The 13,639-nt window shown below is 40.6% G+C and overlaps 2 protein-coding genes across 8 annotated transcripts in view; one reads left to right on the forward strand and one right to left on the reverse strand.

The window, feature by feature from the left end:
- PUS7L (pseudouridine synthase 7 like) overlaps positions 1–7,762 on the reverse strand; it is a 30,998-nt gene extending 23,236 nt beyond the window's left edge. The window contains exons 1-2 of one of the 4 annotated variants that reach the window (XM_014836296.3): positions 7,630–7,762; positions 3,209–4,137 (exon numbers count right to left, since the gene is read on the reverse strand). In XM_014836296.3, the coding sequence (XP_014691782.2) occupies positions 3,209–4,121 (913 nt within the window). In that variant the 5' untranslated portion in view covers positions 4,122–4,137; positions 7,630–7,762. Of the gene's footprint in view, positions 1–3,208; positions 4,138–7,253; positions 7,446–7,629 lie in introns of those variants that run through there. The other 3 variants (XM_014836295.3, XM_070495053.1, XM_014836294.3) reach the window with 3 other exon arrangements.
- Positions 7,512–13,639, forward strand: part of IRAK4 (interleukin 1 receptor associated kinase 4) — a 28,490-nt gene continuing 22,362 nt past the window's right edge. The window contains exon 1 of one of the 4 annotated variants that reach the window (XM_014836298.3): positions 7,512–7,637. The gene's annotated coding sequence lies outside the window, so the exon portion shown is untranslated. Of the gene's footprint in view, positions 7,818–13,639 lie in introns of all 4 variants that reach the window. The other 3 variants (XM_044755557.2, XM_014836299.3, XM_044755556.2) reach the window with 3 other exon arrangements.

Raw genomic sequence — 13,639 nt, forward strand, 5'->3', positions numbered from 1 at the left:
GCAGTTGACCATCAGCTGAGCTAGAGGGTCTGCTTCTAAGATGTCTCACTCACAGCAGCCGTAAGTTGGTGCTGGCTGTTGGTGGGAGGCTTCAGTTTCCCTTCACAGGGATTCTTGAGTGTTTTCAAGGTGTGATGGTTTGCTTCTGTCAGAGTGAGTAATATGAAATGCCATCTATGACCTACACTCAGAAGTAATTCACTGTCAGTTCTGAAATATTCTACTGGTCAAACAGGCTGGCCCTGATTCAGTGTAGGTGGGGACTACACAAGGACAGGAAGACCAGGAGTTAAGGATTACTGGGGGCCATTTGGATGCTGGTTACCACATCCTACCAGGCTGGAAAATGAAATACTAGGCATTTGTAAGCTGCCAGAGATTACACAAGGCTGGAGACTGCCAGAGAAGAGAGATCTATTTAAACAGCAAGGGTATTCAGTAGAAACCAGAGAGGATCAAGCTATAACAGCAGAGCTATGTAACAGCCCTTGAGTAAAGCCTACTCCAAACCTCCCTTAATAAAACTCAAAAGAGAGCTTCAAATGCATATGCACATTACATCCTACCTGCCAAAACAATGTTCAACACTCATTAAAAGAAGACAACAAAATCCAGACACTGAACAAGGTAACATTCACAGTATTTGGCCTCCAAAAAATATTACTATATACGCAAAGAAGCAGGAAAATGTGACCCGAATAAAAGTCAGTCAATAAAAACAGACCCACAAACGACAGAGATGGAATTAGCAGACAAGTATCTTTAAAGACCTGTTAAGAATAGGCCCAAAGATTATAGGAAAAGGTGAACATAATAAGAAATCGAAGACCTAAGAAAGAACCAAATGAAACTTTTAGAGCTGGAAAGCACAATACCTAAAGTGAAAATTCCATTGGACGCTTAAGTCTTTCATAGAAGTCTTTCTTCAAAAAAGTGTACTAGGAAAACGGTATGGTGGTTCCTCAAAAAATTAAACACAGAATTACCGAATGATCCAGCAATTCCACTTCTGGGTATATACCCAAAAGAACTGAAAGGAGGACTTGAAGAGAGATTTTTACAGCCATGTTCAAAGCAGCATTATTCACAATAGCAAAAAGATGGAATGTCCATTGGCAGACGAATGGATAAATAAAATATGTTATATACAGACAACGGAATATTATTCAGCCTTAAAAAGGAAGGAAATTCTAACACATGTACAATATGGAAGAACCATGAAGACTTACGCTAAGTGAAATAAGCCACTCACGAAAGGACGAATACTGTGGATTGCACCTATATGAAGTACCTAGAGTAGTTAAATTCGTAGAAATAGAAAGCAGAATGGTAGATGCCAGGTGCTGGGGAAAGGTGGAAAGGAGTTATTCTTTTAATGGGTATAGAGCTTGAAATGGGTATAGAAGATGAAAAAGTTCTAGAGAAGGATCGTGGTGATGACTGCACAATAAGGTAAATGTATTGAATGCCGTCGAACTATACACTTAAAAAGGGATAAAATGATAAATTTTATTATATGTATATTTTACAATTAAAAAATAATAAACCTTTTTTTAAAGTTTCTCCTTTTCAGTCAAGTCTACTTATTGAGAAGTTTTTTTTATATGAATTCTTTTGGTTCTAAAAAAAGGGTGGCCTAAGTAAAATCTGGGATAGGCAAAATTTATCTTTGTCTTCTTCTTTGTTCTTGGACTTGTAGGCATCCCAGCATCTTTATACTATCCTCTGGCGAACGTTCAATTCCTCCCTTCAAGATAGCCCTCCAATTATTCATAGTTTTTGTCAAACTAATATAAACTATTATATATAAAAAGTTTCCACAATTTTTTGGCTCATTAACTCAAATTAATACTGTTAGAACGTCAAGTAATATAAAATGTATAGCTGCCTAAATCGTTTACCAGCAATTTCCCCCTCCCCATGTAAAGCTAGTTTTGTTTTTCCTTCAAAATAGATTCATCTGTGAACATTTATTGCATGCCTATGTCCTATGCTAGCACCTTTCTCATGGAAAAGGCAGTCACACAACCAGACAGAAATTTCCAGGAGAGACGACACTAACATTTGAGTAACTATTACATATTAAACATTTTCATTACTTATTTCACTTAATCCTTAGACTACCATTCTGAATTAGGCTTTATCACTATTCCATTTTTAAAATACAACCCAAAATTATGAACTGTTAAGTAACTTGCCCATGGTATTATCCTTTCATTTTTATATTTGTGAAAACTAAGTCTTAAAGAAATTAAGAAGTTCTTAAATCTTTTTATGAATTAAAGTCATAATGTAAAATCAAATACACACAGCTCTAAGGTCCAAACCCTTTTCATTTACACCAGAGTCCCCACATAGTACAATCCTGTTTCTGTGCCATACACATCTGTGCAAATCTGGGTTGCTGGTTTTATCTTAAGTGCTTTGCTGTATAAATTTATAAAACATAACCTTTTGAAACAATTCCCATCCTTCCTGTAGGATATGGGCCAATTAAAACTGGTCAGCAAAACCTCAGAGCGAGATTTCATCAGTTCCATCCCACCTTAGGAATTGAATATACGCCCTAAAGCAGTGATTCTCGAAATGTGGTCCCCAGGCCAGCAGAAAAAGTATGACCTGGGAATTTGTGAAAGCCTAGCTGTAAACCATCTAAATCAGAAACTCTGAGGAAAGGGCTCAGAAATCAGTTTTAACAAGACCTTTTGGTGATTATAATGCATGCTAAAGTTTGAGAACCTCTTCTCTAAAAGACTGACAGAGCCAAAGGAAGGTGCTCTCTGTAAATTTTCAGGTTCCCTACCTTGGGTAGTGAAGTTCAATTGTTTCAGATTACAAGGTATTCTCTTCACTTTCCCAAGCACAGCAAACATATTCCACTTATCTCCAAATACTAAATTTTAATTAACTTTCAAAATATGCAATTAAGATTTACTTCCGCTAAAACTTATGAAACACAAAATAACTGCTTCAAATGTACATCTGTGACTATGTTAACTATAAGTCTATGTCAACCACACTTTCATCAATAAGGTTAATTTTTACAATTAGTGTAATTTGAAAGGCTTTATCTTCCATTAAAAAACAGACCCATATATTTTTTCCAATATTCCTCTGGACAAGTCCATTTAATTCATCTGAAATTATTCAGCTTTCACACAATTTTAACTAAGTTTATCCAAGAAAATGGCAACGATTTATTAATTACCTGTATGTATAACTTTTCCTTCCGGGCATTCAACAAGAGATCTTTTCCTGTGTTTGTGCACTTTTTCCCGAAATCTTACTGTTATCACTACATTTGGATTACTAGCATTGTAATTCAGTCCAGGAAAAGATTTGGTTTCCACAAGGTTTCCAAACTTTTTGTTGACAAAATGGTGGACAGCTTTTCTGTGGTCTTTGTTTGTGTCAGGTTTAAAGGTAAATCTGGAATTTTCTTTCTTTGCGTCCAAATATTTAAAAAAGTCAAAAGCTTCTTCTTCAGATACCAAGTGACAGAGTTCTTTATACTCAAGATTTGGCTTTACAAATATTTCACTGTTTTTTCCTACAGTTACCAAAAAAGGAAATTTCTGCCTAATAGCACTATGCAAAATAGCCCTCTGGTTTTTGTCAAGGATTCTGCCTAATGAGAATTCAGGAGACGGTCCAATTAGCTCAGTTTTAGAACTCCACTTCTCTTTTATGTCACCGGCAAACTGATTCAGTAATTCATTAGTTCTTTCGTCTAACAAGGAGCTTATTATATCAACTTTTCCTTCTTCACCTTTGGAAGCTCCATCCTTGACAGTATCTTCCTTTTCTGAACGAGACTGGTGATTTTGGTCATCACCGGAGCACCCAGCCAAAGTACTGACTTCTTGGTTGCTTCTCTCTTCGAAGGACAAATTTTGAAGATCGAGCTTTGTTTTTTTGGCAAAATTATTTGGCTCAGGTTGTACTTTACTAATCTTGTAAACAGGGTCATCAGTGGCCTTATTAACTAACTGACCCTGTTCATCAATCTCAATAACAACGAAGTCACTTGGTGAGCTTTTTATAGTGCCACGAAAGCCAACATGATCAGTAATGAAACACAAAGAACTAAACCTGATTCTAAAGTCTACATCCTCTTCCATCCTTAAATAACAAGGCCTACAAAAGAAACAAAGAGGCAGTCAGTTACCAGAAAGAAAAGTTGTGGATAACAAGAAAGAAACAAGTCTGTAGGATTTATTTAATTCTTTCCCCCTTTCAATTCTGAGACTCCTTAAAAGACATTAATACTTTAATATAATTCTACATATCATGTGTATTTTGACACTCCTGTACCAAGATGAATTAACAGGCAAACTTTCTCTGGTATAACTGGTGATTTGCAACTTGACTGTTCACGCACTCCACGATTCCATCTATTATCCAGGATTAAAATGGGTCAGTTTCAAGTTTACATTAAAAAACTATTTGTAGGGGCTGGCCCAGTGGCGCAGTGGTTAAGTTCCCACGTTCCATTTCAGCAGCCCGGGGTTTGCCAGTTTGGATTCCAGGTTGGAGACATGGCACCGCTTGGCAAGCCATGCTGTGGTAGGTGTCCCACATATAAAGTGGAGGAAGATGAGCACGATGTTAGCTCAGGGCCAGTCTTCCTCGGCAAAAAAAAAAAAAGAGGAGGATTGGCAGCAGATGTTAACTCAGGGCTAATCTTCCTCAAAAAAAAAAATTTGTAGGCCCACAAAAAAAGAGACTAGAACATAGGACTGTTTACAATGATTTGTCTAAACCCTACCCCGGAAACCTAAAATTTCCAGCTAATTCCAGAGAATTTGTGCTAGATTTTTACACACTAGGGGTTAGGGATGGGAGAAGGGATGAGAAGACAGGAATAAACAGTCCAAATTGATATATAAATGAAGTTCTAAATACCAACCTGTAATACAATTATGCTCTAAGGTAGGCTTAAGTTAATCCTGGAGCTTCAGCCTTCTTGAAAGCCCATTTACAAACTTGTACAGATACAAACTTTTGAGGTTGACCCAGAGGAAAATTCCAGTCATATCACTGGCATCAGAGAGATGAAACCCTTACAGATCTTAGTGAAGCAGTAGACGAGAGAATAATCCTCTGAGGAAGACTTTACTCACCCTTCACACAACCCATGGCTACCATACCAGATGGAGCTACAGGAAAGATAAAATGCCCAGGGGCACCATGCTACTCAGTTCTTTGCATTAACCACACTCTCCAGGTTATTATCATCTGGACCTTAATCCCATTTCTACAGGGTATTCTACCAATCTGAACCAATTTAGCAAACCCACCTCCAGCCTTTCTACTACACCATGTAGAAATCACTGCAAATCTTCTATATCCCAATTTCCTAGGGAACATATACAGATATATTGATTTCTGTTCATTCCTTAATTTCCCTTACAGTCGCCTTAGTTTCTTGCCCTAACTGAAATCTGGCTATTTCCTCAGGCTTCTTCTGTAGTCCTCTCAAGTGAAGGCTATTTTTCCTTTCACACCCACCTAACTTAGGACCTGGAGGGTATAAATATTTTCTCTGTTTGCCACTGCTCCTTCCAAACCATTTCTTCTTCCTCTACCTCCCAAAATCCCAGTTCCTTTGAAGTTCATGCCATCAGGCTCTACCACCTGCTGTCATTCTTTCTCTGGTCCCTGGTTGACTCTACTTCATTCACTGATGACTTTAACACCTGGTTCACTGTCTTCCTATCCAGCACGACTTCCATGACCATCCATTTGGATCATCCATTTAATGTTGTGGTCCCTTGGTTCCTCAGTCTCAACCTCGACCCACTTCCACTTCATCTTGGTCGTAGTTTTTACTTTCTCATCACCAAAAATTGCATCAACTTTAAGTATCTGGCTCTCTGATTATTCCTGCTGTCCCTTCACCACCTCTACTTTAGTACTACCATTCCAGAAATTCTTATACAAAATGAAGGCCTCTAATCTCTGCTTCTACTACTAGTCCACCATAGTCCATTCTCCACATAGCAGTCACAATGTTGACTTAAAAGGTAAATTAAATCATAACATAACCCTGTTTTAAAACCCTCTAATTACATTTGTAATAAAATCCCAGTTATTTACCTTGGCTTCCAAAGACTTCTAAGATTCTGGACTCTGTCTATTCTCCAATTTAGAACATTGTTAAGCACATAGTATGCACACAATCAATAATGATTGTTGAATAAATGACACAACCAGTACAAAATAAGCGCTGAAGAGGAAGAAAGAAAGATCACTTTTGCCTATGATAATCAGTAAAAGCACAATGCAAGAAGTAGCCAACTAAGTCCTCAAAACGGTTCAAAAACCAGAAATGAGGCAGAGACATATCATAAGTAATGTGCAAACGAAATATACCATGTGCTAGAGAAAACTGAACAGCCCAGATACACAGCAGTAGAAGAAAAAGCTTTCTAGAATAGTTCTGGAAAATACAGCTGGATTAGTGTAAACTATGTAAGACACTAAATGCCATGTCAAAGATTTAGAATCCATTGAGTGGTCAAAGGATGGCCACTGGAAGTGTTTGCGTAGGAAAATGACACAATCCAAAAAGATGCTTTAGTAAGATGACTGATGGCACTGAGCACGATGAATGCGATGAAGAGTTACAGGAGTTGCAAAGCGATGTGATCAAGGGCATAGTTGTAGGACTGGCCTTGGAAAGAATACTGATTTACTCTTTCCCCAAAAATGAGAAGTTATGAAGACATTCTAAGCTAGTGGAATAGGCAGAACCACTTGGGGAGAATAGGGGACAACCAAGCATCTTAGTAAAAGAGTGGAACCAAGCTGGAGGGCAGCCAAGGAGCCCACGTGGAGTAAAGCAGAAAACTGCAGTGTTCCTAAGCAACAGATTTGGTGACGAGGGTGCGGGGCAGAGGGGAGAAGGGTAGTTTGGCTGACCCAAGGTTGGGGAATTGCTGATTGACGACAGATGCTGGGAAGACGTTAGAAACGGAGGAAGGTGGCGCCTCTTCCCTCATGCGCTTCCTTCACCAATCGCCGAAGCTCCGCCGAACTCACTCCTACGTCCTACTTCGGCCCCCAACCCGCTGCACTAAAGTCTCCGGCGGCGCCGCCTCCTGGAGCGTCCAAAAGCACCCCCACACACCGCCAGCAGCTCCACTTGCTTCTGCTCCCTGCTCCCTGTCCACCCCCGCCTGTCCCAGGGCGCGATACTAGCCTACATGGCCCTCCTTTTGGGGTCAAAGGGTCGGGGTCTCAATGCCAACCTTGTCATCCGACCACACACAAGCCCCACATCGCGCAAGAATCTTGAGTCGGCCTACCTCACGTCCAGGTAAAGGCATTCCTCGGCGCAATGCTGTGCGCATGCCCGGAAGCCTGAAACTATTCGGCCTCCGACCGAGGCGTATTTAAAGGGGCAGGCTCCCACTTAAAGAAGTGCCTTACGCGAGACTTGGAATTTCTCACGATGTGGAGCCGCCTGGAGGCGCAAAGAGGAAGAGAACGGGGGTGGGGGTGGGGGCGGGGCCCGGGCGGGGCCTGCCGGGTTGGCCCCGCCCCGGCCCGGCCCTGGCCTGTGAGCTGGTTCCTCGGCCTCTGGCTTAGCCCGGCGGCGCCCCGCCCGCCCCCCGTGCCTCGCACCTGGGCAGGTAAGGGATTCCGGCCGTGCACGCCTCCTTCGGCGCAGGTGCTCCGAGGTCCGCGCCCCGGCGTCCGTCCCTCTGTTCCACGGACCCTTTCGGAAGGAAAGTCGCCTTTGCTTCAAAGTGAGAGGAGTTAGAGAGGAAGTAGGTCGAGTGCGCAGAGCTTGCTCCGGGATAAAGGCTTGGGTGGGTGCCTGGGGATCCGAAAGTTAGTGGGAGCTGAGGAGGGAGCTGGGGCGTGGGGAGGCGGCCCCAGCCGTTGGTCCAGCCAGCTCCTTCGGACCTCGCTTCAGGTTTCCCCACTCCCAGGCGCTGTGTTCCGAGAACCCGTTTACGAAATGAAATCTCTTTTCCTGAGAACCAGGAAGTGAGGCCAGCACCGGCGGAGATGCTCGTGGCGTGGAAAGCATTCTGAGCCTTCGGGGGATTCTAATTAGCTTGTTCTCCGGCTTTCAAGCTTACAGGAAATTAGAAAGTGGAGAGGGGTTGTAAGGATCAGATAAGTGCGTTATCAGATGGGAAAAGTGGACCTGACAGCCTGGAAGTAAGAGAAGCAGCAAAGGGATGAAAGACAGACCAGGAGAAAGCGAGAAAGCGCTTTAGCTATTTAGAATGGGAACACATAGCTCTGTTAGTGTCTCAAAAACGTATCTGCCCAAGGAGCCCTAAGAGCAGAGAATATTAAACTCTGCCTTTTCCATTTCGGGGGTTAATCCTTGAAGACGTCTGTCAGTTCCGATTTATTTTATTCTGCAGTTTGCATACTAAACATTCATTTGAAGTTTCTTTTCTGCCTGTGCAAACCGAGCTCCTGATCTTCCGGGCCAAATTTGCTCCTTCCGGAGTCTTCTCCATCTCAGTAAATGTCAGGAAACTTGTTCAGGCCAAAAACCTTGGTGCCATCTTCCCACCCTTCACATCAGCACATAGGTTTCTATTTGCTCTACCTCAGAAAACATCCATCATTCCAGGACTTGGCACCTTCTCTGCTCCCACTCTGGTCCAGGCTGCCAGCACCTCCCACCTGGATTATTGGTGTGCTCTGCTGGTTGGTCTCTCCCTGCTTCTCTGCCCTTCCTCCAGTATCCATTATTCTCAGCGGGAACCCCAGTGTCCTCAAAACCTCCACTCTCTTCTCATCTCACTCAGGATAAACAAAGTCAGCAGGGCCCTAGGAGACCTGGCCCCTTACCTCTCTCATCTAATCTGTTACTTTCCTGCTCCCTCCTCTCCAGTCTCTCTGTCTCCTTGCTCTTTCTCAGTGGGCCCACTTCAGACCCTTGCAGTTACTGTTTCTTTGCCCAGAAACTTTTCCCACAGATAATCCTTTCTCTGTGGCTTTCTCATTTCTTCAAGCCTTTTCTCAAATGACACCCTCTTATTGAGTCCTACTCTGATTACCTTATTTAAAATTGAAACCCCTTCTCTGTTTATTTTTTTTCCACTCCATTTAGCACCATCTAACGTACTGTCAAGTTTATTTGCTTATTGCCTGTCTTCCTCTGTTAGAATATAAGCTCCATGAGTTCAGTTATTTTTTTTCTTGTTTTCCTAATGCTTTATCTCCAGGGATCAATAGCACAAGTAGATACCTAGTAAATATTTGATGAATGAATAATATTTTTAATATAGACAAAGCATTTTAAATAACTTACCATTGAGTTAAAACAATGTTTAAGAATGATGTGTTATGTCTAATCTATGGCATACCAGCACAGATCCCAGTTTGAGAAGGGCAGCCCTATATAATTTAATAGGTCTGGAAGGTATCACCAGCTTTTGCTCATAAAGATGATTTTGAGTTTTCCAGAAATAAAGATTAATGGTTGTCAAGCATATTTTGCTTAAGAAAGCTTGGGAGTGAATAATGTATTTTAGGACGGTTATAAACATATTAAACATACTATACTTGAAAAATAAGACCTACCACCATCTGAAACGCTTAGCTATATTCCCAGTCCTCTTATTTCCATTTTCTCAGTATCCCCTCACCACTATTCTGAAAATTGAGCTTAAATACAACTCTTCACATTTCTTTTTTTAATATGATATAAAAATAACTTCTTCCATAAAATAATCACCACATCTGTTTTTGATCACCTATTATTGATAGGATTAGGCCCTTCACGTTTGTTGATTTTAAATATTACAGCAACTCTTAGCTGTTTCCGTCTCTGTTTTTCAGATGAAGAAACCAAGGTCCAGAGAAATTACATTATTGACCCTGGTCACAGTTGGTTTGTGGAAGAGCTGTGTTAGAACCCAGGCCGATGTCGCTTCAAAGTCCCTCTTCCCTCCACCCCTCTATGCTCTCTCCCTCTGATCAGAGTGATAATAAAGCACAGTCTGAAAACTTTATTAATTCACTTGACAGGAATTCTTTGAATTCCTATTTTGGGCGCAGTACTTTGTGAACGTGCATATGAGTAGGAAGGCATTGGGTTCCACAGGTGGACGCTGGTTTAAGTATATTTCTCAGTTATCACCTTACCTTGTATTCCTGTCTGAGTTGTCCTGTTTGAAAACATGAATGGTTTTTCTTTACCATGAGAATTAATGGCATGAAAAAGTAGTCATGGAGATATTTATTTATTTATTTATAAGCAATATATCCTGTTCCACTTCTGTGAATCCTAAGTGCGCTAAAGTAAAATCTTGAACACTTTGAAAGAGGTGATACTTTAAAATTTTTCTGCACAAATAATTTATTTTCATTATTGAAGATGCAGAAAAGCCAACAAAAACAAAACAGCCATAAAAATCACTGTCAAGAGGTAACCACGGCTAATATTTTGGTGTATGTTCTTCTAAATATGTGTTGGTGGTAGTATAGAATGCATGTTTCAACAAAAATTTTACGTTCTGAGATGTAGAACTTCCAAGCGTATATGTATGGAGAAGTTGTTAGAAGGCCTTCCGTTCCCTGGTATCCCTGTGCCATCACCTCTGCTGGAAATCTACGTGCAGGAGAGCTACAGAATTTGTCCTTGGTCTTAAAATCAACTGTTTTATTCTCAGTTCCCTGTATTTTAGCTCTAGCTTTTAGGATTACTAAGCAGTTCTACCTTTACTAGCTTTGGCAATCACATTGTACTTCTTAAAGTGGAGAGAAATCTGGATAAATAAGGAAAAAATAATGTGAATGGAGCAACTGCAAAATCTATAGTCAGATATGATTTCTTAATTTAAAAACATAAGTCTTTCTCTCATTCAGCACAAGTAATTTGAGTAGCTGCTAAAGCTGAATTTGGTTGGGTCCCTGCTCAGGAAAGCACACCCTCTAGGAGAAAAAACAGACACATAAATATTAAAATATAATTGTTATAATAGAAGAGTGACCAGGTGACAGTTTGGAACAAAAGAGATGACTATCACAGTGACCAATAGTGCCTTTGCGTTAGGCTTGAAGGAATAGTAGGCATTTACCAGATGACTCTCAAGGTTCTTGGGCAATTCTTGTACCTCACCTCCTGCTTCACAGAGAAAACAACATTGCATGGGAATTCTCCCTCTCCCTTCAAATATATGTGTAATCAAACGTGTGCTTCCCTCTTTCTAGATTCAGAGCAAGAGGCTGCCTTCTGTTCTAGGCTGACCTCTTCACCTATACTCAATTCATTATCCCTTTTGTGTCTTCAACCAAGCTTAAGTCTTAAAACAAACCTTAAACCAACAGTTCTCAGGGGGTCATGGGGGTCCCCAAGTCTCTTTCAAGAAGTTCATAATGTCAAAATCACCTATGGGTAAAAGATTCATTCAGTGAGCAATGAATTTTAATGTGACAGAGTTCACTGATATGGTTTTAGATTCCACATTGCAGCTAACTTTTAAGAAATTATCTCTTGTCAAGTTTTAGTATAGTATCAAAGGAAAATATCTACTACTTTGTGAGAAGGCTGTTAAAATACTTCTCCCAGGGCTGGCTCTGTGGCATAGTGGTTAAAGAGTGGTATGCTCCACTTTGGTGGCCCGGGTTCACGGGTTCGGATCCCAGGTGCAGACCCACATTACTCCTCAGCCATGCTGTGGCCGCAACCTACATACAAAATAGAGGAAGATTGGCAACAGATGTTAGCTTGGGGCAGTCTTCCTCAGCACACACACACACACACAGAAAAACCTCTTCCCTTTTCCAGCTATATGTCTGTGTGAAGCTGGATTTTCTCTATATACATCAACCAAAATGATATATTGCAGCAGATTAAATGCAGAAGCAGATATGAGAATCCAACTGTCTTCTGTTAAGTTAAACATTAGGGAAATTTGCAAAACTGTAAAACAATGTCACTCTTCTCTTTCGCTTTTGGAAAATATAGTTATTTTTTATTACAATATGTATGCTAATATGGAGTACATTTATTATTATTTTTAAATGAATTAATAAGCAATTTTTAAATTTCTCAGTGTCAATTTCTAAAATGGTAGATATTGGTAGATATAACTGACATAAACAAAGCTCTTTGGAGTCCACAATAATTTTTAAGAATGTAAACAGTACTGAGACCAAGTTTGCAAACTGCTGCCTTCTTTCCCTCTCTCTCTTTCTTCTTTCCTTCTTAGCCAGACTTCTTGGAAAATGCATTTCTACCATTCACTTGCTGCTCCACTAAAACTGTTCTTAAGTTACCCAGTAGCCTTCTGGTTTCCAAATCTAGCACATCCGTCAGTATTTATTTGACCTCTTTGAGTCTTTTATACCAGCCTATCCGCCATCCTAGAAATCTCTAATCTGCTACTGTCCTGGTTTTCTTCTTACCTCCATGACTTATCAATACTTTTTAAGAGTTCTTCTTTCTTTTCATTTCTTCACATTCTATATATTTCTAACAGGCATTTACTTGTTGCTTCAACCTGCTATTCATATATGAACATATGAGAATGCTCATATAGCAAACATTCTTTACCTAAACCTCTTCTCCTAGGCTCCAGAGCATATATCCAGCTCCTTTGTGCTAACTCCCCTAGACAGTGCCAGAGGTAGATATTTCACCTTTAACATGACCAGAACTAAACACTTTATTTCCTCCATCATCTACCTAATTGCCCAAGCCGAAAAAGCCAGGAATCAGCTTCTTTGTTTCCCACACTCTCCTTTCCCTCTAATATCTGATCTTTCATGAAATTATTTTGATTTGGCCTCCTAAATCTTTGAATCTTTCTCCTCTTTTTTCCCCAACCATATACTTTTTTCACGCATTCCTTTCTGCTCACTTAGATTACTGCAAAGTTTTCAAAGTGCTCTCCTTGCCTCAGTATACATCCCTTCAATTTTTTATCGGGAGGAATACGCTTAACCACATAAGATCACATAAAAGCTTTCCTTGAAATCCTGAAATGGCTCCTCTGTAACTTTTAATGTAGAGTTTCAACTGCTGGTCTTGGCGTATGAGGCACATGATGGTTTGGCCCTGCCTCCCTCTCCAGCCTCATCTCTTTATTACTTAATGACGTGCCTTCTATGGTCCAGCCATAGCAAATGCCTTGCCTGAGCCTAATTCATGCTCTCCTGTGCTATTCCTGGTGCCTGGAGTTTCCTTTTGGGTTTATCCTCATTCCTTTTCACTCATCCTTTCAGCCTCTCACCCCACCCAACTTTGTCTTGCTGTACCTCCTTCAGACTGCCTCAGCTTGGTGCTCCTTCTCTGGGCCCCATAGCACTCTTCACACACCTCTTGTAACATTTATCACTCGTTGTATCTCCTGCTAGACTAAGAAGCTTAAAACAAAGATTTCCTCTTCTCTATAGCTCCCATCGCTTAGTACCAATCCTGATATATGTTTTTTGACTATATGAACGTATGAAAGGAAATGACTAGTCTTTCTAGAAAAGAGAATGACACGAACAATGCATTGAGTTACAGAAGCAGAGGCATATGGCATGAATTTTGGAGTCAGATATGGGTTCAAGTCCTAGCTCTTTCACTTGCTACCTTGATGAAATAGAGATGATAAAACTGCCTTAGTCACTGTGAGGACTAAGTGAAATAAATAAATCACCCAGCATGGTA

Source organism: Equus asinus, chromosome 22 (assembly GCF_041296235.1).
Source record: "Equus asinus isolate D_3611 breed Donkey chromosome 22, EquAss-T2T_v2, whole genome shotgun sequence".
NCBI classification, from domain to species: Eukaryota; Metazoa; Chordata; class Mammalia; order Perissodactyla; family Equidae; genus Equus; species Equus asinus.